General features: G+C 57.2%; 1 protein-coding gene across 1 annotated transcript in view; it reads left to right on the top strand.

Moving 5' to 3' along the window:
* PREX1 (phosphatidylinositol-3,4,5-trisphosphate dependent Rac exchange factor 1) overlaps nt 1-25,482 on the top strand; it is a 205,085-nt gene extending 179,603 nt beyond the window's left edge. The window contains exons 19-40 of the mRNA XM_075528620.1: nt 22-107; nt 2,279-2,415; nt 3,373-3,493; nt 4,990-5,177; nt 5,741-5,911; nt 6,771-6,981; nt 7,548-7,815; nt 8,692-8,898; nt 10,271-10,359; nt 11,597-11,679; nt 11,844-11,934; nt 13,702-13,830; nt 15,656-15,697; nt 16,790-17,010; nt 18,135-18,234; nt 19,078-19,221; nt 19,311-19,425; nt 21,338-21,404; nt 22,360-22,532; nt 23,620-23,722; nt 23,946-24,013; nt 25,301-25,482. Coding sequence (XP_075384735.1) covers nt 22-107; nt 2,279-2,415; nt 3,373-3,493; nt 4,990-5,177; nt 5,741-5,911; nt 6,771-6,981; nt 7,548-7,815; nt 8,692-8,898; nt 10,271-10,359; nt 11,597-11,679; nt 11,844-11,934; nt 13,702-13,830; nt 15,656-15,697; nt 16,790-17,010; nt 18,135-18,234; nt 19,078-19,221; nt 19,311-19,425; nt 21,338-21,404; nt 22,360-22,532; nt 23,620-23,722; nt 23,946-24,013; nt 25,301-25,343 — 2,857 coding nt within the window. The 3' untranslated portion in view covers nt 25,344-25,482. The remainder of the gene's footprint in view (nt 1-21; nt 108-2,278; nt 2,416-3,372; nt 3,494-4,989; nt 5,178-5,740; nt 5,912-6,770; nt 6,982-7,547; nt 7,816-8,691; nt 8,899-10,270; nt 10,360-11,596; nt 11,680-11,843; nt 11,935-13,701; nt 13,831-15,655; nt 15,698-16,789; nt 17,011-18,134; nt 18,235-19,077; nt 19,222-19,310; nt 19,426-21,337; nt 21,405-22,359; nt 22,533-23,619; nt 23,723-23,945; nt 24,014-25,300) is intronic.
* The last annotated feature ends 894 nt before the right edge of the window (nt 25,483-26,376 follow it).

The raw sequence follows: 26,376 nt of genomic DNA on the forward strand, positions 1-26,376 counted from the left end.
TGGCTGCGTCTGCCTGTACAGAGTCATCAAAGTCCCTGACCAGCCAGAGGCACTGTGCTTCCAGATCCGAGGGGCTGACCCACCGTACATCTATGCTGTGGGCAGAGGTAAGTGGTAGCTGAAGAGACACGGGGGGGTAGGGCAGAGCCATCCCGAGGCCAGAGCAGCCAAAACCACTACAGTCAGGCCTCTGCCGGGGGTGCACCATCAGCACTTGCTTTCTTCGCTGGGAGCCAGGACTTTCAAACAGCAGGGAGGATGGCAGCAGGTAAGGTGATGCGAGTGAGGGCAATAGGGAGCGGTGCGGACTAGGGTAAGGTGAAAACCACATGTCCACTTTAGCAGGAGTGGCTGCTCTTTGGTGTGAGCTCACTATTGCCAAGCAGATAGGTGACTCCACTCTTTCTAGATGTTTTTTTTTTTCCCTGAGAGAAGTCAGTAATGGGATGTTTGGCACCCCGTAAAAACAATGTCTGTAGGAACATCCATTTCAGACTCTGAGTGTCTTCATTGCCCCTTTCCTGCACGCTGTTTGGAGTGTCCTGTGTGCTCAAGAGATGGAACGAAGCAGGTCTGCAAGGCGGGATCCCCAGTCTTTTTGTCAGCGTAACCACTGTGCAACAGGGCCCCCTTTCCATGCAAGGGCCCCGCCTTTGGAAACTTTAAATGTTGCTGGTGTCACACTTGTGGCCCTGGCTGTGCTTTCACTAACTACTGATTAAATGTATATCCGGGCAACGCTGTGCAGAGTCTGAGAATATTTTAAAGTGGGTGTTTATTACTTTTAGACCTCCTGCCCCCAGGAGATGCTTGGCAAGGTTCGGGGACACGTTTGGGCATCGTAACTAGGTGAGGGGTGCTAATGGCACCTGCTATTCACACCCCACAAGACACAGGCCACCCCCTGCCCCAGAATGACCAAGGTGAACAATTCTGCTTCCATGCACCTTCAGACAAGGGCAGGTGTTTACAGGTGGACGAGGCAAGAATGAGAAGATGTCTGCCGTCTCGTGGGTGTTTACTAAGTACCTTGCTTGATCGTAAAGGCTTTATGTGTTTTAACTCACCGACTCTCAAGATCCCTACGAGTCAGCTATGGTTGTTGAGGGCCACTTACAGCCCCCTCTATGACAGAGCAGAGCACTGCCCAGCTCTGCACTGTCCTCCCCGTCCCCACCACTTGTGGGCTCGTGTGTCACCCCGTCTCCTTGTCCCTCCCGATAACACGTCCAGAGTCTGTAAGGTGAACCCGGCCATCCTCGCTTCTGAGGAGCATTCTGACGGTTCTTCCAGAGCAGACCGTGTCCGTGGCATAGCCCATGTTCTTTGCCAACACCATCATTCAAAGGCATCCGTCCTCTGGTCTTCCACATCCACCGAGCTGCTTCCGCATGAGTAGGAGGCAGTTAGAAGTGCCATGGTGTTCCTAGTGCCCCCTTTTACATGTGAGCAAACTGAAGCACAGAAAGGTGAGGGAACTTGCCAAAGGTCACGCACTAAGTGGCAGAGCCAGGGTGCGAACCTGAGTCCCTGAGATCCAGGATTCTATTTTTCACCTTCACGTGATACCGGGCAAGATTCTGTCATGTAACAGACTTGGTGTGTGTGTGCATTTCCAGACCCTTCACTTTAAGGACCGGAAGCCCTGGGGTCCTTTGGGTGTGGCAGTATACCTGAAGAGCATACACAGGGCTCTGGGGCGGTGTGTGTGGGGGGGGCTGGGTCCATGCTAGACTTCTCCTAGCCACACCGCCTGGGGAGAGTCTCCCCGCCTCTCAGCCTCATTTACTTTGTCAAATGAGACTGACTGATGTGGGCCCCAGCTTCCCAGGGGGGCTGCAGGGCCCTTTTGAGGGTAAAGGCCTAGAATTGAACATGCATTTACCTGCTGTAGAGTTGATCCCAACTTGCTGTAACCCTGTGTGACATCGGAGAGCTGCCCATTGGGTTGTTTGGACCATAAATCTTGATGGGAGCAGAGCACCCCTCTTTCTCTGTGGGGCAGGCAGGTGGATTTGAACCTCCGTCCCCACTGTTAGCAGCAAGGCACTCAACTTGTGTACTTCCAGGACTCCCTGGGTACCTGAATTCAAATCCAGCCTCCCCCTCTTCTTGGGTGACCAGCTGTCCCTTTCCTGAGCCTCACCTTCTTCTTCTGTCATGGGCGTGCATCCCTAATGTGCCTGCAGGGCGGGCTGTTGCGGGGCTCCATGAAGCTGTAGATAATGGGGGAAATGGGGCTCTGGTGCCCAGCCTCAGGCTCTCCCATCTTCCTCAGGTTCAGAGGCTGCAGCCGCTGGGCTCTGTGCCGGCCAGTGCATCCTGAAGGTCAACGGGAACAACGTGGCGAATGAGGGGGCCCCGGAGGTCCTAGAGCACTTCCAGGCTTTCCGCAGCCGGCGAGAAGAGGCCCTGGTGAGTCAGCCAGCAGCCAAGGGTCTCGGGGAGCCCTGCTCAGTAGGGCGGGTCCAGGGCCATTCTCCCATCCCTGGAACAAACCTGACCGCTCTGCAGGGTTGTGGATGGGTTGGGGCTGTCCTCCAAGCAAGTTCTGCCCCCCGACCGCAGGTTTGAAAGGGTGTGTGCTAAGACCCACGAACAGATGGTCACACTGATGAAATCGAAAGGGCTTAGAGCAATGGTTCTCAACCTTCCTCATTCCGTGACCCTTCATATAGTTCCTCCTGTTGTGGTGACCCCCAACCATAGAATTATTTTCGTTGCTACTTCATCACTGTTGTTTTGCTGCTGTTAGGGATCATAATGTAAGTATCTGATAGGCAGGATGTATTTTCATTGTTACAAATTGAACACCATGATTCATCACAAAAACACTATGTAATTATATTTTGTGAAATATTTATTTCTAATGACAAATAAAATTATGTCTTGAAGTATGGTGTAGCATGGCTAACAGTCTTCATGCTGGGTACTCAAAGGTAGGCGTATCTGCATGTGGTGGACCCGCCTGGAGACGAGGAGCGGTGTCTCGGTTCCTAAGACCATTGGAAATATGTGTTTTCCGATGGTCTTAATCGACCTCTGTGAAAGGGTCATTTAACCCCCAAAGGGTTCTTGACCCACAGGTTGAGAACCGCTGGCTTAGAGGGCGACAATGAGTATTTTCTTTGGGCTTGGAGGACAGGGTTCTGGCGGAGGGTGATTTTCATGCATTGACGTATTGGTTCTTTCACGGAATGTGTATTGATCACCTGCTGTGTGCCAGGTGTATTTCTGTCCCTGGGGACACGCCTCCCCGCCTTCTGGGTGGAGCCTAGACTTTAGCTGGCGAGGGTAGAGTGTGGCTGGGAATCCTGGAAGGTTCCAGAGAGAAGTCTCTCACTCTGCCCCCTCCCCCGCCCCCTGCTCCAGGGCCTGTACCAGTGGGTCTACCACACTCATGAGCATGCCCAGGAGGCCAGAGCCAGCCAGGAGGCCCCTGGGGAGGACCCCAGTGGGGAGGGCGCTCGGGACGAAGACCAGCCCGACTCAGGTAATGGGTTTGGTGGGCAGTGCCTTGGGAGCTTGGAGAAGGGGTCTGGGCTCTCTCCTAGGTCTCTGTCCCTCCCTGGGGATTGTGTTGTTTTGTGCACCTCACACTATCCACTCCGTATCAGCGTCCCGCTGCTGCTGCCACCAATAACCACACACTCACGTCCTTGAAGGGGCCCTGGCGGCTCAGTGGGTACACATCGGGCTGCCAACTGCAAGGCCAGCAGTTCAAAACCATCAACCACTCCTCGGGAGGAAGATGGCGCTTTCTACTCTCCAGTGTCAGAAACCCACAGGGGCAGTTCTGCCCTGTCCTGTAGGGCCGGCACTGCCTTGTTGGCAGTTTGGTTGGGTTGATAATGTCACCAGGCAGCGCCTGTGGTTAGCAGGCAGAGTTCTGAAGTGGGTCTCGGCACCCTAAATCCAGGATCACGGCGGGGCACCCTCCTTCCTCTTCAGCTCGCCCTCCTTGCCGCGAAGGAGCTTTCTGGCTGTCCTTCTTCCCAGACAGACATTTGCGCTTTCTTCGTCAGCACCGCCATTCACACACATCGGTTCTTCTTCGGTCTTCCTCATTCAGGGTCCACCTTTCACACGCACAAGAGGTGATGGGGAAGACCACAGGATTGAGTCAGCTGCACCCTGCCAAGTGCCAGGTCCCATTCTGGGAGCTTGGAAGGCAGGAAGCTGCCACAAGGGGGTGCAGACCATGGGCAGTGAAGTAGGCAGAGGGCAGAACTAGATAGACAGAGACTGTGGACAGGTGGTGAAGTAGACATGGGGCGGGCGGAGGGGCAGGTGTGAAGGGAAGCACCTCGTGCTGATGAAGTGGCCCTGCTGCCCCCTACATGTGCCACGGCTGGGCTGGGTGGCCTCTGAGAAGCCACTTGACCTCTCTGGACCTGCGTTCACTAATGCCCACCAAAGGGAGTTTATTGCTGGGCAAACGGAAGATGCCCGGCCCCACCCTGTGCCTGAACAGCGTCCTGCGGACTGTCCTTTATTCTGCTTCTTTTCCCCTCCCACCCTCCTTCCCCCTGGTTTGGGCTCCTCCCCTGCCCGGGGCTTCTCTGTCTGGGGTTCCCCCCTCATGCAGCCTTCCCCTTGCCTGGGGTTTTCCTGTGTGGTGCCTCTGGCAGTGTGGCAGCCAGTTGAAGTGGCTGCTGTCCCTTTGTAACTTGAACAGGAGTCCCAGACTCGAGTCTCACTGGCCCAGAGGGTCACACCACTCTTGTCCCAGAGCCAGTCACAGTGAGAGAGAGAGAGAGACTCAGAATCTGTCCAGCTCTGGGCAGTGGGGGTGGGTCAACCTTTCCTAAACCACACGAACACGGGGCTTGCTTCCCCAGAGGGAATTTGGGGCGTTGTTCTCAGAACAAACAGCCTCAGTGCAGGGGCTCCCCACTGGCACACCGAGGTGCCAGATGCAGCCGACGTCAGCCGTCTGGGCCCTGTGGGGGCACCCTCCTCATTGTCACCCGTCGCCTTGCTGTCCAGCCTTCCCACTGCAGGATCTGGTCTCCCAGCTGGCCCTGCACGAAGACAGCCCCACGGTCAGCCTGACGGTGGACAACGTGCACTTGGAGCACGGCGTGGTCTACGAGTACGTGAGCACAGCGGGCGTCAAGTGCCACGTGCTGGAGAAGATCGTGGAGCCACGCGGCTGCTTTGGCCTCACCGCCAAGGTCTCCAGGGGGCGGCGGGGGTGCAGGGTCTCTCCCCAGGGCTATTCCCACGTGGACAGTTAGTTAGCCCCGAGCCCTGACTGCCACTCCCCACCCACTCAGTGCTCAGTAGGACTTGATTATCAGGCGCCCCCAGGTCGGCTCTGACCCATAGTGACCTTAAGCAGAGCAGAACAAAGCACGGCCCGGTCCTTCGCGGGCTCACCATGGTTCCCAGGCCCGAGCCCGTTACTGCAGCCCCTGTGTCAGTCCGGCTCCTTGAGGGCCTTCCTCTCTCCGCTGCCCCTCCCCTTTACCAAGCTTGGTGTCCTTCTCCGGGACTGGTCCAAAGTAGGCAAGACAAAGCCTTTCCATCCCTGCCTCTGAGCCTCGGGTAGAGTGACCCAGTGTCCTTCTAGCCTCGCTTTACTCCTCTGAAAACGGGGCCAGTTCTGGGCCTGCCTCTTCCCTGAGGAGTAAATTGAGGCCCAAGGGGCTACTGCCTGTGCACGGTGGAAGGCTGTCACCGCCCACCCCGGCGCGCAGGCAGTGCTCAGCAGCTGTGAACCCCCCCACACCCCCAGATCCTTGAGGCCTTTGCTGCGGACGACAGCGTCTTCGTGCAGAACTGCGAGCGGCTCATGGCCCTGAGCAGCACCATCATGACCGTGCACCACCATGAGTTCCGCAACATCTGCGACACCTGCAACACCAAGCTGGAGAGCATCACCCAGCGGATCGCCTACTACCAGGAGGTACCCGCCCACCCCTCAGGCTCGGTGCTAGGGACCCCCAGACTTGGTGTGGCTCGGCCCGAGGGGCTGTGGGTTGTGAGAAGGTCAAAACCCCACCCAGCTCAGCTCAAGCCAGCACAACAACAATGCTGGCATGTATTCCTGAGAAGCACGGGGGTGAGCTTCAGGCATGACTGGATCCAAGCGAGGAAGTGAAAATCACTAGACCACTGCTGCTCGCTCCCTCTTGACTTGGCCTGCCTCTAATTCAGCTCCACTCTCGGCAGGCCTTCCTCCTGGTGGCATGCCACCTTCCTGGTGACTCCCGGTAGCCCTAGTCTCCCAAGCCCCTTCCTTACTGAAGAAGCAGAGTGGGCCCGGCACAGGTCCTAGGGAGGCTTTGACTTGAGCCACCTGCACAGTGCTGGACCACTCAGAGGGGCTTGAGCCGGCTGAGTCATGTGTCTGTCTCTGGAGTTGGCGACGTGGGAGGGACCAGCCCTACATGAACTGAGGGTAGAGGAGAGGTGGCCCTTGGGGACAAGTCAGGTACCACTGGAATGGAGGACTGGCCGAGGGTCAGTGTTTGGGTCCCCGCATTTACTTAACTTACCACCCCCTTTCAGGAAAAAGAAAAAAAAGCCTCAGTGCCCCACCCCCTCCAAAAATGACAAACTTATGCTGTAGCTCTGAACCCAGGATAAAGTATTGGTATCCACTTTCCTAGTCCCCCAAATCGTTCCATCGCGCTCCCCTACCCCCTTCGGGAGGTGATAGGCCACTTTGGGAAGCACTGACTTGAGCCATTGGCAGCCTGGCCAGCATATCGAGCACGGCCAGCACCGGTGGTCAGCATTCCCACGGCCCCCCTCTTTCTCAGTTTGCAGCACAGCTGAAGAGCAGGGTCAGCCCACCCTTCAAACAAGCATCCCTGGAGCCCCGCCCGCTGTGCGGCCTGGACTTCTGCCCCACCAACTGCCACATCAACCTCATGGAAGTGTCCTACCCCAAGACCACGCCCTCGGTCGGCAGGTCCTTCAGCATCCGCTTCGGCCGCAAACCGTCCCTCATCGGCCTTGACCCAGAGCAAGGTACCTGCGGGGCGAGGAGCAAGCTGGCTGCAGGGCCCAGCTTCAGGGTGGAGCGACGGCTCTGAGTCACCTGGGAGGAGACCCTGAGCAACAGCAAGAGAGGTTGAGGGCTTGGCCACCAGTGGAAAGGTTAGCAGTTCAAAGCCATGCAGAGGAAGAGAAGACTGACCCTCTCTTTCTGACAAGTCACAGCCTCGGAGAGCCTGTGGAGCAAGTCTGCTCCACACACACAGGGCCCCCGGGTCAGCATCCACCATGGCCACCGCCTCTGGGCCCCCCATCTCCAGCATGTGGCTTCCCCCCTCAAGGATTACTTCTGGTCCAATCGGGCTGCTGGTGCCACGGTGCCCACGTTCCAGGCAAGAAAAGGAGATCGCAGTTGTTAAAAAATAAAGAATTAGTCCTAAACTGCAACATTCTCCTTGACGTGCTCTAGTGGTTGAAAAGAAGACTGAGAAGGGGCCACGTGTCTCTTTCCCTGGGATTTCTGAAACAGTTCATGTGCCTTTGCTGGGGAGCTTGGGGGTGTCCAGGAGCTGCTTCTGAGTGACCTCTCCCTCCCGCAGGCCACCTGAACCCCATGTCCTACACCCAGCACTGCATCACCACCATGGCAGCCCCCTCCTGGAAGTGCCTGCCTGTGGCGAACTCGGGTCCCCAAGGTCAGGCTCTCGGCGACAGCAGCTTTGGGCTGGCTGCCGGCCAGGAGGACCGGGGCCTGAGCTTCCTGCTCAAGCAGGAAGACCGGGAGATCCAGGACGCCTATCTGCAGCTCTTCACCAAGCTGGATGTGGCCCTGAAGGAGATGAAGCAGTACGTCACCCAGATCAACAGGTGAGCCCTGGGCCCGGGGCTTCTTTGCCATGACGCTGCTACCACCTGGGGCTGGGCAACTCCTCGGGGTGCTGTGGGGACTGTACTGCCCCCTCTAGGACATTGAGCAGCCTCCCTGGCCTCCACCCACGAATGCCAGCAGTACCTCTCCCAGTCGTGACAGCAGCACCCCCTCAGGCTTTGCCCAATGCCCCCTGGGTGGCGTTGAGAGAGCTACTGCCCTGATGAACTGATGGATCGAGGCAGCGGCCATCTGCAGCGAAAGCTCTCAGGAGGATGGGTTGCAGTCTCCGCACTGCAGGGAGATGTGCCTCCTGGCATACTGCACCACTGGGCTGCACGCAGGCTCCGCCTTCCGAGGGCTTCTGCGAACGCAAGTCCAGCCCGCAGCTCTCCATGCAGTCCTAGGATGGGGCTGGATAGCAGGAGTCGCCCTGTGCATTATGGGATGGCTGGCAGCTGCCCTGACCTCTCCAGAGAGAACGACAGGAGTCACCCCTTCCCAAGGTGTCTCCCCACATTGCCAGATGGCCCCTGGCAGGAGAGCAGGGCGCCCTTCCTCAGGTTTAGAACTACTCGCCGGCCTGCAAAGCTGAACCCGTCGGTCTCTGGCCCTTTACAGAAAAGGTGTTCCGGACCATGGAGGCCGGCATGGCCAAGCCTGGAAATAAGGGACCGCCCACCCCTCACACACCCCGCCCCCAGCAGTAGGGAGAAGATGCAGGGCAGCTGGCTGGCTTCCTGAGGAAGGCACTCAAAGCATGTGCTCTGCTCAGGGTGCAAGAGGGACCTGGAATTAGGGTCTTGCCCCTCCCCCAGCCATTGGCGAAGCCACAGGGCATGATGTCGAGACGAGGGGGTCTCTGCTCCCGGCAGGCTGCTCTCCACAATCACGGAGCCCACGTCCGGCGGGTCCTGTGATCCGCCCTCGGCTGAGGAGCCCTCGCCCTCCCCGCTGGTCAGTGAAGAGAGCGAGACGGACCGGGCGGAGCACTGCGCCATCAAGAAGGTGTGCTTCAAGGTGTCTGAGGAGGACCAGGAGGACTCGGGCCACGACACCATGAGCTACCGCGACTCCTACAGGTGGGCTGTGCGCGCGCGAGGGCCTGCTAAAAGCGCAGGTGAAAGTCAGCGTCTGGAGCGCTTGCCAGGGAGCGGGGGTTGAGGGTGGTGCCGGGGTTATCTGCATGCTGGCCTGTGTCTCCCACCCCAGAACCCAGCCTTCAGGCCCCGTGTCCCTGGTGGGCACCACCCGCTCTGCCTCCACCTCCCTCCATACACGCCGAAGGAATGGTGTTTACGTACGATGTCTGGCTTCTGCCACAAACACCATTCCCCGCCTCCTTCTTGCTCCAAGGAGGAAAACAAGTTTTAAATATAAACAACATGCTTAACTGCTTTCTCCCTCCCTGCCTGGACCGATTCTGACTCACAGGGGCCCTAGAGGACAGGGTAGAATTGTCTCTATGGTTTTCTGAAGCTGGAAGTATTTATGGCAGTAGAAAACCTCATGTTTCTCCCAAGAAGCAGCTGGTGGGTTTGAACTGTTGACCTTGTGATTAGTAGTCTGATTTTTAACCTACTCTGCCACCAGAGGTCGCTTCTCTTAATTCCCAGAGGATTCGGCTTATTTGGGGACTGGTAAAGTTCATTAGGAAAAGATCAATGGGTTCAGTAGAGCAAGACTCAATTTTCATGTGACCATCAATGCATACGAATGTCACATAACCTACTACAAAGGTCACGTCACATGTGACAAGTCGAAGCTTAAGGGGAGCTTCAATTTTGGGCGGCAAAAGCACAGACATGATGCAGTGCAGCGAGACGACCGTCCCCCAGCTGGCCCAGTGCTTCCAGCCTTCAGGGTCTGCACGGTCCAGCCTCTCAGGCATGTGTACCACAAGATGTCCTGCTGATACAGCACCTGTGGGGGTCATGGCTTTTATCTCCTCAGTACCTCCCCAGTCCCTAGGACATAAGCTAATAGAACACGCTCCCCGTCCCTGTGCAAAAGAGCCCTGGTGGTGCTGTGGAATAAACATTGGACTGCTCATCGTAAGGTCCGCGCTTCAAACCCAGCAGGTGCCCAGAGGGGGAAAGATGAGGCTGTGTGGTGTACGGCCAAGGAAACCCTACACAGGGCCACCGAGCCAGAGCCCACGCGTAGCACTGGGTTGGGTTTGCTTCCTCCCGTGGGTCTAGCATGATGGGGAGATGGAGAGCCGAGGATCTGCGAGAGTGGTCCACACCAGTGTGTCCAGGGACCAGGTTGGGGACGGTCAGGGCCCAGCTGGCACTGCCTCACCATCAGACACAGAAGAACGACCACCCAGTCTTTGCCTGTTGGACACTTGTGGTCGGCTGGTGTTTGTGCCCCAGCAGTGGCTCCTAGGCCCTGGTCCCAGGGGGTGTGGGCGGAGCGTGACTCGGCCCTCTCTCTGTCCGCCCCTTGCAGCGAGTGTAACAGTAACCGGGACTCGGTCCTCTCCTACACCAGCGTGAGAAGCAACAGCTCCTACCTGGGCAGCGACGAGATGGGCTCTGGTGAGTGGAGGGGTGCGCTCGGGAGAGGGGTCCCGCTGCGAGGTTCCTCTGTGTTTTCCTCCAGCGTCACACAGCACGGTGTCTCCTTCCACTCACTGACATGAACCGAGGCAGAATCCTTTTATTCGGAAAAGCGCAGGCATTTACCGAGCATCTTCTATGGGCTTAGGAGCCCGGTGGTGTCATGGTCACACACTGGGCTGCTAACTGTGAGGTCAGTGGTTTGAAACCACCAGCCTCACCTCGGGAGGAAGATGAGGCTATCTGCACCCATGTAGAGTGAGTCTCAGAAACTCACCGGGGAAGTTCTGCCCTGTGCTACAGGGTCACGAGGCACTGGCAGGAGCATCGACTCCATGAGAGTGAGTTTGGGGGTTTTCGGTTTTGTGGACTCTGCCCTGTGCCAAGAGTTTCCTTGTGAATGAAACTGGCAATGCCCTGACCCTCAGGGAACGGGTGCTTTCTAAGCATGCAGTGAGAAGTCATCTCAGGCGGCCTTAGGTTTCTCCCGCAGTATAAGAACAAAAACAAAACCAGTGACCCTTCTGTTAGCAGCTGGTTGATCCCTTCCCCCACTCCCCTGCCAGGCTCCCCCTGCCGAGATTCCCGCCCCACAGCCGGCTTCCTCTGGCTTTGGTGTCCCCATGAGTCAGAAGCAACCCACTGACAACAGAGGCCTTAGCTTTCTTGTGTTTTCAGTACTTGCAATTTGCAGTGAAAGCTTTTAATTTGTTTTGACTTGTTTGGGTTCTTTGTTGCTTGATTTTTAGATTCTTGCGCATTTCAGCCTTTTCATAAGTGGAATGTATTTGAATTTATTTAATGTGCTTTGCGACCGGGCCCCACAGCTGCATGGTTCATGATTGACAGGGCCTGAGTGGATGTATATGACACGTCTGTCTCCCCCTTGTCGCCCAGCCTAGCCCCGACACTGCTGCCACCACTGCCATCTTGTTTGTCCTTCCAGTTCTGCCCTGTCCTGCAGGGGTGCTGTGAGCTGGAGTCGACTTGATGGCTGCGGCTTTGGGGTTTCAGTGTGAGAGCCTGTGGCCCTTTCTGCAGATGAGGAAAGAGCTCAGAGGGGCCGAGTGGTTTGCTCAGGGCCACAGCCAGCTCCTGGATCCACTGGATTCGGAGTCTCACCCGGGTTCTGGAATGCCCTAGTGGCATCGCCTCTCTGGGAAGGTGTGAGATGGGCCTGGAGTGGCTGATGGCCCTGGTGGTTTCCTTTTGCCAGGGGATGAGCTGCCCTGTGACATGCGGATCCCGTCGGACAAGCAGGACAAGCTTCATGGTTGCTTGGAGCATCTCTTTAACCAGGTAGGACCTTTGCCCTGCCTTTTTCCTGGTCCCTGGTCAGAGCCCAGGGTCCAGGGCCCAGGGAAGGGGCTGAGGCTCATGGAAGCAGGAGATGGGCTGTGGGTCTTGGGTCCCTGGGTCTGGAGGGCCACCAGGACCAAACTGAAAGAACTGTTGTCGTCCAGGTGGACTCCATCAACGCACTCCTCAAGGGACCAGTCATGAGCAGGGCTTTTGAAGAGACCAAGGATTTCCCCATGGACCACAGCTTGCAAGGTGAGCCGGCAGCACCCTGGGCAGGGCTGGCAGGGCTCTAGGAGACCCCTGTGCCAGGGAGAAGAGGTCAGGCTCGGGTGAGATGCCTGGTTACACACTCAGCCGGGTGCCTGCCTGTGCCCCCTGTCTGCCCATGTTTGTACGATCTGTGATGCTAAGCATCCCTTTCCGAAATTTTAGAAGCTTGTAAGATTTCCACAGAAAGTAAAGACTAATGCAATAGAGATCCTGCAGAGCTTAAGATGTTTCCCCTCTGGCTCATCACACAAGAAGTTGGTCAGCTTTGGGGCTGGCCTCTGAGCCCTCCTGGGCCTCGGGGTCATCCATCTGTAATGTGATGGGGGTTGGGGAGCTGGGACCGAGCTTGCCAAACCTCGGTGTCCACATACCCCATCGGGAGTTCAGTGGTACCCTCAGGCTCTGTGTACATCCCCACGTGTAAAATCACCCGTCTTCATTCGCCGCCTTTACCACTGACTTAGCACTGGAAAAAAGTACCTTCCTTAAAGAAAATCCACTTGGAAAGGAACTTATGCAAGAGCAGCATCACATGCCACAAGTGGATGGTCCTAGTGAATCCAATGGGAATAAGGAAGGTCACACTCCAGCTAGGGATTGGTTAGTTAAGCAGTGTTAACAAACCTGCCGGCACCCAGTTGAGATTTCCTTCTGGAAATGTTTAGGAGAGAAAAAAGAATTGCATTTTCTTATGTGCTGCCTCCCACCTACCGTTCCTCCCATTTACCTGTCAACTCACCTGCCTGCTCATTCATTATCCACTAACTAATTCCTCATTCCAGCTGATTTTTTTCTTGCACCTTTTCTACTTACTCATTCATCCACCTTCCTATTCATCCACCCGTCCGTCCATCCATCCATCCATCCAGTAATAATTCCCAGTGACCAGCTTGTGCCAAGCCTTGTATTGGGTACTGGGCACTCTGCAATGACCTTGACACTGCCCCTGCTCCTCCTCATGGGAGCGGGCATTAAGAGAGCAGGCAGGCCGTTGCCTTTCAGGAAGATCAGGCAGGGCTGAGGAGTTAGAACTTTCTCAGCAGCATCTGTCTCCAAGGAGCGGACTTCAGAAAGCCCATCCTCATTTAACTGTAGAAACTTCAAACCCAGAGGGACCAGCCCCATGAAGAATCAACTGTTATCAAAGGAAATGATAAAACTCTCTCCCTGGGGAAAACCAGGACAGCGTGCCGCACATTGATGATCACACTCAATCCAATGACTTTTGACTGATTTTCTTGGGCTAAACTTAGATCCCAACATTATCACTCACTGGTTGAATGACTCTCGGCAACATACTTTCCCTCTCTAAACCTTGACCTCTTACTCTGTGTAGGGAATCGATTAGATTAGGATACAGCTCACGTGCCAGCTTGATGGGTTGTGGGTCCAAGGAGTTAGCGCCCAGGAAAACTAGGACTATATCCAGGCTTAGAAGAAAAGAATGCCGCAATCGATTAATGGTGCCTGCACTAGATTGGTTGCCGATGTAGAGAATCAGGATTTCAGACTAGCTGGAAGGAGGGCTGAGATTGATTAGTGATGCCTGCCAGGGGTGTGGACTGAAAGTCAACATGTGCTTACCACACACTTGCCCTCTGTGGACCGGATGATGCTTGAGTCCTGCGGGTATTCTTGGCCGCAGAGTCTGAGCTTTGGTGTTGGTTGAGGGGAGTAGACCTTTGTGCCCTCCTTCCCCAAAGTGATGTTTGACCCTTCCCTGGTCCTCATGTCACTTTCCTACCCCAGAGTTCAAACAGAAGGAAGAGTGTACAATTCGTGGTCGGAGCTTAATCCAGATCAGCATCCAGGAAGACCCCTGGAACCTCCCCAACTCCATCAAGACCCTGGTAGACAACATCCAGAGACATGTGGAAGGTTAGTCTGGCTGGGAGGGGTGTAGCCTGTGGGAGTTTTGTGGCCCTTGGTCCTCACATGGGAAGACCAGGAAGGGCTCCCACTCTACTCTGTCAGCTCCTGGGGCTTTCCAGTTGATGCCAGCACCCACCACTCCCCGCAGCCCGGTGCCTGCTTCAGCACCTGCTGGCTCCTGCCTGGGTCTTGTCAGCCTGTGAGCGTGGAACCCCTCGTTTGAGTTTGGGGGGCCTGGATTAGAAGAAACCCCAGGTCAGGAGCCATTTGGCTTGGGCAGCAGGAAGGACAAGAACTCCAAGCCATTTCCCCCGGACACAGCAGCCTAAGGTGAAAGAAACTGCTTCCTAAAATTCCAGCTGGCCAAGAACCTGACCTCTGGGGTCACTACCAGGGTTTGAGGCCCAGATCTCTGCCCTGTGTGACCAGGTCAAGTGTAGGGGAAATGCCAGCCCCTACAACTAATTGTGGGTTCGGTAGGCTCAATTGTATGGTGTACACACACACACACACACACACACACACACACACAAATAACTAAAGATTATAGTGAAGTCCCAGAGAGCATGAGAAATAGAGATTGAAATAATGGAGTCAGACACATTTCTTAGTAGCATGCTCACCTCAGCCTTGCTTGGTGGTCCACGTGGAGAGAGGGGGAGGGGAAGGAGGACAAGGGGAAAGGGAACAGGGGAGTGAGGACAGGAGAGGAGAGGGGAAACCAAAGAGAAGCCAAGGAGCCTGAGAGAACTTTTTATTGCTGACCAATATATCTTTGGGGGTGTGCAAGCCCACTAATTACAGGTAAAGACATACTTTGGGATTTGGGGTATCCATGTGACAAGATGGGTGGATCCTAGATTCAGGATGGCAGCCTAACTTTGGATGCCGCTGAGCAGGTTTGACCTGTTCTCTGGTTTAGGAACCATCATCAGTAGGATGTAAACCCCATCTACAGGAACCAAACCTATGACTGCAAGCCTTTAGGGAGAAGTAGCCCATTGTCCTTAACAGCAGGGAGTGGGTCCTAAATGTGGTGGGAGCAGACAGTAGTCTGGCGAGTGACTGCCTTCAGGGAGGTAACTTGATAATCATTTACCATTAGCTGCAAGCATTGTCCTAAGTCTAACATCTATTTGGGGGAGACACTGGGAGAAATCTTTGTTTCCCAGTCGAGTTCCCTGGCTTCTCTGAGGCTGGGTTTCTTCATCTGTTAAATGGGGTTATCGTGCTAATGAACGGGCCTGGCCCGTTGTCAGTCTTCCCGGCTCCTGTCAGCATCCCGCCCAGCCCTCATTCCCCAGTGCTCTCCAGGCCTTGAATGGCCCTTCGGATCTGTCCTGTAAGCCTCTTCTGGGCCCAGGAGCATCCTTCTGAAGGAAAGAGATGTTGGGCTGCTATTGGGGAGAAAAGTTTGTCTACACACATGTAGGAATGTGTGTCTGAGCCCATGTGTGTATGTGTGTTCATGTATGCACACGGGTGTCCAGTGCTGGGTGCATGTATTTGCCTGTGCCTGTGTATGTAGCTGTGTGTATTTACTTGTGCGTAGTATGTGCCTGCACACGTGTGTACAAGATGTAGGACAGCGGCTCCTGGCCCAGGTGTCACACAGGCTGGTTTTAGCCTGTTTGCTTGGTGCCTGGAAACAGATATGACCAACAGCAGGGGCTCTGTTCCCTGAAGGGGCTTCTGGAATTCATTCAACCTTCAGCAATTGCTAAACCCCTGATTTCCCAGCAAAGACTTGGGGGGCAGGCAGCTGGGCTCTCTCTGCTCTGCGAGCCTTTCTGCTCTGCGAGCCCCTCTCCTCTGCGTCTTCTCCTTGCAGATGGGAAGAACCAGCTGCTCCTGGCCTTGCTGAAGTGCACAGGTGAGGCTCTGCAGGTGACCACTCCCAGTCAGCCCTTACTCGGCAGACTTTCCTTCCCTCCAGATAAAACCCACTGCCATTGGGTCCATGCCGACTCTCAGCGCCCTTACAGGACAGGGGAGAACTGCCGACTCTCAGCGCCCTTACAGGACAGGGGAGAACTGCCGACTCTCAGCGCCCTTACAGGACAGGGGAGAACTGCCGACTCTCAGTGCCCCTGTAGGACAGGGGAGAACTGCCGACTCTCAGTGCCCCTGTAGGACGGGGAGAATTGCCCCTGTGGGTTTTGAAGACTGTAACCCTTTATGGGAGCAGGAAGCCAGTCTTCCTCCTGAGGAGCAGTTGGTAGTTTCAAACTACTGACCTTGCATTAGCAGCCCACCTAGTAACCACTATGCCCCAGGACCCCTAGGGCAGTGTCTCTCCACCTTCCTCATGCTGCGCGACCCTTTCATGTTGTGGGGACCTCCCCACCGTAAAACTGTTTTTGTTGCTACTTCATCACTGTCATTTTGGTACTGTTATGAATTGGCGACCCCTGTGACAGTCATTCAATACCCAAAGGGGTCGCGACCCACAAGTTGAGAACCACTGCTCTAAGGGGACACAAAATCATTAAAAAAACATTATTTCTAAAACTTCAAAATTCTAAGAAACATTGAAATGTGGACTCATTTCTAAAATAATAATGTATAAAAACGTTCTTGAACCGCCTCATTCACACGTAAGGTGTGGAGCTTGGTTCTCAGTAAACCAAGGCTGAGACACCCCTCACAAACAAGGGACCATGGAGTCCAGAGGGTTTGGAGAGAGTCTTTGCAGAACCAGCCAGAAGTTCTTTATTTCTTTATCTTTTTAAGCGGGCTCCTGAGAGAACTGAGGTTTTAGGCGGGTTGGCTCTCAGAGGACTTAGTCTGTGGCACGGCCGGGCAGTGACTGGGTGTCCAGAGAATGAGCTTGGGGCAAGGTGACCTTTGATCAGCTCCTGGGAGGTTGGCTCTGGCCCATGGATCAAGGGGCTTTCCATCCCCGGGCCATGGTGCCACGAGCGCCCAGTCAGCGAGGCCTCTCTTGCCCGCCCTCTGCTTCCAGACACGGCGCTGCAGCTGCGCAGGGATGCCATCTTCTGCCAGGCGCTGGTGGCAGCCGTGTGTACCTTCTCCGAGCAGCTCCTGGCCGCCCTGAGCTACCGCTACAACAACAACGGCGAGTACGACGAGGGCGGCCGCGACGCCAGCCGCAAGTGGCTGGAGCAGGTGGCAGCCACGGGTGTCCTGCTGCACTGCCAGTCGCTGCTCTCGCCAGCCACGGTGGTGAGTCCGGGGGCAGGGGTGCATCCGTGTCTGATACAGAGCTTGCCTCCTCCCTCAGGCCACCCCTCGCTCCACCCTTCACTCAGCCAAGGTATATTACTGTGCGCCTCCATTCTAGGCACTGGGCATCCAGAGGGCACCAAGCAGGGTCATTGTACCCAAGGGTCGTAATGCCCCCCCCCCGCCCAGGATGGACCCAGCCCACGTGCTGCCAGTGCAGAGGCTGGGTGGCTCCAGGGTGTCATGAGGGACGAGGATCCATGGAGAGCAGGGCAGGGCCTGGGCGGCTGGGGGATGGTGGTAGGTAGACCAGTAGGTGAGGTGGCCAGTGAAGGCCTCCCTGAGAAGGTGACACCTGACCTCAGGCTTGGAGTGGGCTGAGGAAAAGAGCAGGTACAAGGACCCTGAGGCAGGAGTGCTGGGAACAGTGCCATCTATGGAAGCAGAATGAGGGGACAGCAGGAGGCTGACAGTTCACGGACTCTGGCTGGGTGGAGCCCTGTCAGCTGCTCTGTGGACTTTGGCTGTTACTCTGGGTGGGGTGGGGGTCCCAGAGGAGTTGGAGAGGGACCCCGGCTGCTGGATGGGGACACGAGCCTGGAAGAGGACTAGAGGAGGTGTTTGTGGCATTGCCGGTAGAACTCGCTCCCCAGAGCACCCTGCGGCTTCCATGCAGAACCCGTCACTGTCCACATGGCGAGTGTGTGCAAATCGAGGGCCCCAGGCCAGACTTTGAACCCTGGGAGTCGACCTCCAGGCCTGCCCTCCTTCCTCTGCCCTGCTTTCCCCCTACCACTCTGCCCAGGGCTCAGAATCATGTGGGCCTCTGCCTGTCCTGGGGAGAACTTGACCTTTGGCATGCTGGGGTGCTGCTACCCAGAAACAGAGCCTGCAGAGACCCCGGCTTCTCGGTGACACTGGCCCAGCTGCTATCTGGTGGCCTCAGCACCCTCTGCTTGTCACCCCTGCACACAGGCACTGGCCTAGTGGGGGGTTTGGGGGGTGGTGGAGGCCCTTGCGTTCGCGGAAAGCATGGCCAGCCTGCTGTCCATATCCTTAGCTCCCCCTACCCTGGGTCCACCCTCAGTGGACATCTGAGGGCCCTCTGCCCCTTCTTCCTGCAGAAGGAGGAGCGGATCATGCTGGAGGACCTCTGGGTGACCTTGTCGGAGCTGGACAATGTCACCTTCTCCTTCAAGCAGCTGGATGAGAACTACGTGGCCAGTGAGTGATTCCTCCCACGTCCGCCATGAGGTCGGGGTCCTGGGTCCACCCTGCCCTTCCCCTGTCCTTTCCCCAAGGCTCCAGCGCTTGCCTCAGACCTCCCACCAAGAGTCTCTGTATAAACCCCGCCCATGTCACCCCTGTAACCAGTCCTGGCAGGGTTCCGCTCTAGAGGCGTGCTGCTTTGGGGTGCAGGCTGCTTAAGATTTTCCCCACCCCGGCTCTTTCCAAGAGCCAGTTCCAGAGTGGGGACTGGGGTGGGGCAGGACTCCCACCTGGAGGCTGTCTGGGCTAGGGGGCTCTTGCTTGACCAGAGCAGTTACAGGGCAGGGGGGTGAGGGGTGGGCACGAGGCCACTATTTTGCCCTAAACTCTTCCTGGCTCTTGGAGGTGCACAGGACCCAGGTGGTGTTTGGAGGGCAGCGTTTCCTAGTAGAGGCCCCAGGTGAGGGGATACCCAGCACAGGTGGGCTCCCAGGATGGCACTGCTGACTCCCTGGTCAATTGGACCCTGCAGAAATGGGTGGGTGGGCGTAGCTCCGAGGCCGCTCTGCTCTGCTGAGAGGGGCGCAAGGAGAGCCCTCAGGTAGGACATGGAAGCTCAGGATGTGGGGGGACCAGGAGGGCTGAGACCACCTTTGGGGCCAGAGAGTCTGAGGGGATGCCCCTGGTGGTGGGTGTCCCAGGTGGCCAGCCTGAGGATGGGCCCGAGGGATGCTGAGGCCGGCGCTCGGGGTGGGCCGACCGGGCAGTGGCAAGAAGGAGCCTGCAGGTGGCCCAGCAGAAGCCGGCAGGGCTCCTTGTATCACTCGGAGCCACCCAGCCAAACCTGCCCTTCCCCAGACACCAACGTCTTCTACCACATCGAGGGCAGCCGGCAGGCGCTGAAGGTCATCTTCTACCTCGACAGCTACCACTTCTCCAAGCTGCCCTCCCGCCTGGAGAGTGGGGCCAGCCTGCGGCTGCAGACGGCACTCTTCACCAGAGGTAAGTCCTGGCTGGGCAGTGAGGCCCCCGCTGGGCAGCCCCCGGGCCTGGGCCCCAAGCAGAGCCCAGTACCACCTCTCTCCTGACAGCTCTGGAGAACGCAGAGACGCCACCGCCTTCAGGCAGCCCTGGCACGGAGGACTTGCAGCAGGAGATCAACGCCCAGTCCCTGGAGAAGGTGCAGCAGTATTACCGCAAACTCAGGTACCCACCCCTGCAGGGTGGGCCATCCCAACCTCTCCCCCCCCCTCCCGTGTTCAAGAGGAAGCCAGGTGGACCCCTGCTGAGAAGGTGCGGTCCCACCCCCAAACCAAACCCACTGCCGCCGAGTCCATGCGTACAGGACAGGGTAGACGCGCCCCTGTGGGCGTAGCTGAGACTGACTCTTTATAGGAGTAGAAAGCCCTGCTTTGCTCCCAAGGCGCACCTGGTGGTTTCTAACTGCTGACCCTGAAGGGCGCAGCTCAGCTGGACACCACTAAGCCACCAGGGCACGTCTGGTCCCACCCCATGTAGACGGAATCAGTTTAGCAGTGTGTACTTAATTTCACCTGTGTGCTGTGCGTCTGGCTCCCCTGAGGACAGGTGTGAACCCACCTGGGGACCTTGTTGAGGTGTGGATTCCCACTGTGTTTGGGGCGGGAAAAGAACCCTAGGAGGCGCAGTGGTTAAGCACTAACCTCTGGGTCCGTGGTGTGAGCTCGTCAGTCCCTCCGAGGGGGGATGGTGTGGCTGCCTGGAACACCCCTTGGGAACCCCAGGGGAAAGTTATGCGCCGCCCTGGAATGGACAGCATGGCATTGGGTTTGGGTTTTTAGTTTGGCGTAGAGATGCAAAGTGTCAGCAGGGGGACCAAGCCGGAATGAACTGGTTTGCAGCCCTGGTTGCCAGAGGCCAGACTGGATAGTTTGCCCAGCTGATTCAAACCTGGGGCTCTGGCTTCAAAGCCGGTCCTCTCAGCCAAGAAGAGCTTCCTATTTCATCCTGGGAAGGGGCTGGAGCTGGGACAGAGGCTGTGGGCTCCCCGGAGCCCAGGCAGTGGGTGTAGAGCCTCAGGGCTTGAGACCCTCCAAAGACGGTGCCCAGGAGAAGTGATGGTAGAGAGGGAGCAGAGCAGGGGACAATGTGGTTCATAGGTCTTCAGGTCCCACAGCTGCCCCCTCCCCACCAACCCCATTTTCTCCTGCTGTGGCTGGCTGAGCCACCTGCACCTGGGCCCACGTGCTCCCATTTGACAATCGAAAACCGAGGCTTTTGTTTGCTAGGGAACATCCAGCGGTGTTGCTTAAAGCTGGCTTGTTTGAGCAGTCGGGGCCATCAATGTCCTCAATGCTCTTGCCGACCCTTTTAACCATCACCACCTATCTGACACGCAGCCACCGATCATTCCTTCGCTCAGTCCTTCCCTTGGCATCCGCCCTTTGAGGCCTCCTGTGGGTGGGCTCTGCTCTGGCTGCTTGCTTGAGAGTTAGCCAAGAGCAAAACCAAGTCCTCTTCTTCATGGGCTTGCCCTTTTCAACAGGGCTTGGCAAAACCTGGCCCCCCGCATGGTTTTGTCAATAAAGTTTTATTGACACACAGCCTATACACTCACTGGCGTATGTATTTTTGGTGGCTGCACTCACAGGGCAAGGACAAGGCTGAGGGGTGGGACAGAGACCTTTGGATCTGGTTTCTGTCTGTTCACACAGCCAGAGGTGGTTAGTTGGGCTTTTTACAGAAAGTGTTTGCTAACTCCCTCCCCCTCCCCGGGAGGGGGCAAAGGACAATAAGCTAGGAACAGATCTGTGTAAAGGGATGAGGGGTGAGAAGAGAGAGCTAGACTGGGGTGGGGAGTGAGGGGTGGGGATGGGATACTCCTCTGGTCAGAGAAATCCAGGAGGGGCTGCTCTGGTGGGGGGGGCAGTGTGAGGAGGGCCCCCCAGGTCCCTTATTGCTGTCCCCATGGGGCTGTTGGAGGGACCAGTGACCTTGAGTGCAGACCACTGTGCAGGGTGTTCTGAACCAGTTCTCAGTGGAGGAGGCGGAGTGGCTGTGGCCTTGGAAGCTGGAGTGGGGAGGGGAGTTGGGGGGACGGTGGGTGGAGGGCCCCCTCAGTTCTACTTTTCTTTGCCAGGGCATTTTACCTGGAACGGTCCAACCTGCCCACGGACGCCAGCACCACTGCGGTGAAGATTGACCAGGTGTGTCCTCCCCTTCTCAGCCCAGGTGAAGCTGGAACCCCAGCCCCGCGTCCTGGCCAAGAAGCCCCCAGGCCTTCCTGCTCCCTCCTCTAGGAAGCCTTCTGGGATAGCTCCCTTTCTGTCCTAGGAATTCCAGCCTCTTCCTCACTCACTTTGGAGTTCAGTGGGGTGACTTTCTGTCTGCACCTGCCTCTCCCTCTTTCTCTCTGAGCATTTTTGAGGTCAGAACTAAGCTACCACAGTATGACTTCTTTTAAGTCAGTTGCCAGTGGTTAAAAATCCAGAGACTTCCCATCCAAGCTGAGGTTTCTGACTTTCTGGGCGTTGGAAGGCCGGGTTCTCCTCGGTCACATACTCCCATCTCACTGCTGACCGGAGGCAGTCGCCTTGGCACTCTTGTGTGCTCACTTCCCCCTGCCCAGCGTGCATCTCTCCCAACGTGCTGGTGCCCCAGGCTCAGCCAGGGCCTTGAACTGGACCATAGTTTGGGAGTGCTGATCTCAGGACTGTGAGCCTGGGGTCCTCAGGGCAGGGGTGGGATTAGTCCTTTGCGAGTCTGCAGTCTGGCTGGCAGAACCTATGACTTGGAGAGAGTGCGGGGCTCATCATGTTGTCCCCATGGGTATCAGGAAAAGCTCGTCCTGGAGCCCTGTGGACGGAGAGACACTGTGTGTGGTCTTAACGGGGACACACCTGGGCAGGTGCAGAATTTGATTGGAGGCTTAGATCTGAGACCTGTGGTGAGCATTGAGGGCTAGCTTGCAGGGCAGTGGGGGCCACAGGTGGCCCTTGAGCCGGGGGCTTGTGGCAGGTCAAGAGCCCCATTATCTCCCTAGCTGTGAGCTGGAAGGAGGATGCAGTGTCAGAGCTGGCCTACAGGGAGGCACCCTGGGACTTGGCAGTGGGGCAGGGGGGAGGCCCTCTCTTCACTGTGCCTGGCCTGTGTATCTCCTAGCTGATCCGCCCCATCAATGCCCTGGACGAGCTCTGCCGCCTCATGAAGTCCCTGGTCCACCCTAAACCTGGAGTCGGCGGGAGCTTGGGCGCAGGCCTCATCCCCATCTCCTCGGAGCTCTGCTACCGCCTGGGCGCCTGTCAGATCTCCATGTGCGGCACAGGGATGCAGAGGTGAGAGGGGCGGGGGCGCTTGGACACGGCTAGGAGCCAGACGGTCGGCTCAAATGCTGGGTCAGACACTTCCTGTTGGCCCAGACAAGGCCTCACCCGGCTGGCTGCTGGCATAGGTGGCCCAGGAGGGCTGTGGAACCTTCTAGCTCCCTGGCCCTGTGGCTGGGGTGAGTGAGTTTGTGCCAGCCCCAGCCTGGAGATGTCCCTCCAGCAGGAACTAGGCCGGCACTCATCTCCCTGCTCACAGTACTGCCCACTAGGTTTCCCTAACGGTGGGCATCATGGCAGAAGCAGATGGCCAGGGCTTCCTGCCCAGCCCTTGGTGGGTTAGCAGCTGGGTGCTCAGTTCTTATGATTCCCGTCTTATCATTAGGGAAACGGAAACCCTGGGCGGGGGGCTACCTCCCCTGTGCAAGGTCACAGAGTCATTAAGTGGAGGAACAGGACTTGAAGCCAAGCGATATCTGGCTGCAGAGTGCTTTCAGGAACAGGTGAAAGGATGGACAGAGGGGTCTACCATCACCCCTGCCGGCAGGTTGAGAGATAAGAAGGCAGCACCGTGTTCCCCCTTCATCCAACCAGTCTGCACAGAGTGCTACCCACCCAGGCCCAGGCTCACCACGGAGGGGGAGGCAGGCGAAAGTCTCTGGGAGGTGGGAGGCAGTGAGGCACCGCGTGGGGAAGAATGAGGGGGTCCAGGGTGAGGGCTTACGGTGGTCAGGGGAGAAGGCTCCCTGGTGGCACAGTAGTTAAGCACCTGGCCGCTGACAGTAAGGTCCGCAGGGTAAACCCACCAGCTGCTCTGAGGGAGAAAATCCTGGCAGTCCCCCGAGCAGCGTGGGACAGCTCTGCCTGCAGGGTCGCCGGGAGCCCGAGTGGAGCCGGTGGCAGTGGGATTTTGGTTTGCTCAGGGCAGGCCTCCGAGATAACTCACCGGGAGAGAGAGAGACAAGGTCCCGAGGCTGGGCCAAGGCTGCAGGGAGTGGAGGAGACAAGGTCCTGGGGCCTGGGAGGCTCCAGGTGGGTGGCCCTGTGCCCGGGGTCTCGGAAGGCCACCTCCGGTGCCAGCCCTGCCGTCCCTCCCCAGGAGCACCCTGAGCGTCTCCCTGGAGCAGGCGGCCATCTTGGCGCGGAGCCACGGGCTGCTGCCCAAGTGCATCATGCAGGCCACGGACATCATGCGGAAGCAGGTGTGGGGCTGGGGGCACTGGCCAGGGCGCCATGGGTTGGCTGAGGGCTGTGGGGATGGTGGTGGAGGGCTGGGCGAGGGCACACATCGACCCTCTCTGTCTGGAAGGGCCAAGGATTCCCACCATGGTGGATCGAATTCCCGCCCCCCATATCCCGTAGTGCGAGCTGAGGCATCTCCCCCCGGGCCCCCCCTCACCCCCCTCCCCCGCTTCTCTGTTCCAGGGCCCCAGGGTGGAGATTCTGGCCAAAAACCTCCGAGTCAAGGATCAGATGCCTCAGGGTGCACCGAGGTGAGCGACTGGCCTGGTACGGGTCCCCAGCCCACCTCTCATTATGGGGGTACGGGTCCCCAGCCCACCTCTCATTTATGGGAGGGATTAGCAGGGATCAGTCATTACCCCCCTCCCCCAGGGGAGCTCTTACTGCAGCTGGGAAGACTGGACAGCCCCCCCTACCCCAATATCAGAGACCCGCCCCTCCCCTGCTCTACCTGGGCTTCTCTCATCCCACTCCTCTCCCCACCGGCCTTTGCCAGCTCCTCAGGAGCCTTGGCTGGGCTGTTCAGAATAGCCCCTCGCTCCAGTCTGCACCTGCTCCCCTGCTCTGGTTTGATCTTGTTCCTCAGTTTTAAAACAAGTTGGGTACAACAAACTTTATTATTATCATTTTTTAATGCAAAAACCCTGGCTCTGAAGGAGCTTATGCTCTAGAGCAGGGGTCGGCAAACTTTCGAGACGGAAGAGCTCATCCTGGCTCTCAGCACGATGCGAAACAGAGTCGGGAGCCACCCGTCTAGTTTTGAAAACAAATGAAATCACCATTCTCTGAACACTGTCCTGACAAAAGGCTCCGTTCTACTGGAGAGCTTGTGTGCGGACCAAAAGAGCTTGCGAGCCCCTTTGCCGACCCCTTTTCCAGCATAAGTCCCCAAATATCTTCGGCCTCCCACCCCCTTTTCAGAGAAAAATGACTCAGGGTGTCTCTGGCAGTGAGAAACTCTGTATAGTTGCCCCTCATCCAGGACGCAGTGTAGGTCTCTGCTTTTGCAGCCCCCTTGGAGAATTCCAGTGCGCCCCCCCCCCCACCGTCCGGGAGGAGGAGCCAGGACGGAGGGGCAAGCCCATTCCCGGGGAGGGGGAAGGCGGGGAGGGCTGATCCATTCCCAGAGAGGGGGAAACGGCCTGCCCATCCCAGCGGCATGGGCAGAACCTCTGCCCGAACCCAAGCTGTCCTGGAGTTTGCCTACATGCAATGGACCCGAGCAAGGACTCGCCCGAGCGCAGTCCGGACTCCCCAGAAGACCCCGAAACTGCGCTGGTTTTTATATTTTGGTAGAACAGCTTCCCAGGGCTCCTGCCCCCCATCCCCCGTCTCTATGGAAGCAGATTGCCCGGCCTTTCTTTAGCAGTGCCGCTGGGGGTGTTTGAACTGCCTTCGTTTTGGTTACCAGCTGTCCACCAGATGTTTGCACCGCTCGGGGACCTGCACCTTTTGATGGCTGGCAAGCCCGGCTTTCTGGGTGTGAACTTAAATCATAGCCTCTGCCTGGCCCCTCAGTCTCCACCTCCATTCCCTAGGCTCTACCGCCTCTGCCAGCCGCCAGTGGACGGAGACCTCTGACCCCACTCTGCTTCTCGCTGGGCTGCATCCTCGAGCCAGGAGCTGGCAGGACAGAGCAGCCATGTGGCCTTCTCAGGAGGTGGCTGGCCCTCGGCTCCCATTGCCCCGGACTCTCCCCAGCCTCCTCCCCATCTCTGTGTGCCCGACTTGGGGTGAGCCGGCTGTTCGGCCCCAGTTGGCAGTGTCTCCCGCCTCTTCCAGAAGCCGGAGGGGTGCTGGGCGCCCAAAGAGCCTTCCAGAAGCTGGAGGGGTGCTGGATGTAGCCAGGGCCTAGCTCTTGGCCCATAGACCCATGAACTCAAACTCGTGTGTGGGCATAGAGCTGGGGCCCTGTGGACACGGCTCTCGGGATGTCGCCCTGCACTTTTGGAAGCCACTGGCTTCCGTCCACGTCCACATTCCAGGCCGCTCGTCTCTTCCTCCCAGCTTCCAGGCTTGTCCCTAACCGTCTACTAACCCACCTGGTGGACCCCAGGAGCCAGGCCTCACTCGGAGGTTACAGAAAGACAGGACATGCACAACACCTGTTCCCAAGAGGACACTCGAAAGCCACACCACCTTCCGGGGCTGGAGCTGTGCGCGGCCCAGGGCCGCCCCACTTTATTTATAGGCGTGAGCGTGGCTTTCTGGGGCCGTTGCTGTTGTTCTATTGTCAAGATGTTTTTCTTTCTTTTTCTTCCTGCGTTGTGTGAATCTATATTTGACATTCTAAATTTCAAAGAAAGGTATATTGTCTAACAAGGGACCAAAATAAGATAGAGTATTGACATCGTTCTCATTTCTACTAAAAGGAAACCCAAAGGAAAACTAAATTATTGGAAATCAAACAACGCCAGTATTTCATCGTTTTTCCTATGAGTCGTAGGGGTTGTTGGCAGGTGTGGCCTGGTCCCCTTTCCCACCAACCCCCGGGCCCCACGCTTGGCCACAGTAGAATGAATGGCTGTGATCTCCCTGAAGGACTAGCTGCCAAGGCTGGAGAGGTGGTTGGCCCAGGGGAGGTCTGGGGCTGGATTTGAACCATCTGCCTGCG

This window comes from Tenrec ecaudatus, chromosome 12 (assembly GCF_050624435.1).
Source record: "Tenrec ecaudatus isolate mTenEca1 chromosome 12, mTenEca1.hap1, whole genome shotgun sequence".
NCBI lineage: Eukaryota > Metazoa > Chordata > Mammalia > Afrosoricida > Tenrecidae > Tenrec > Tenrec ecaudatus.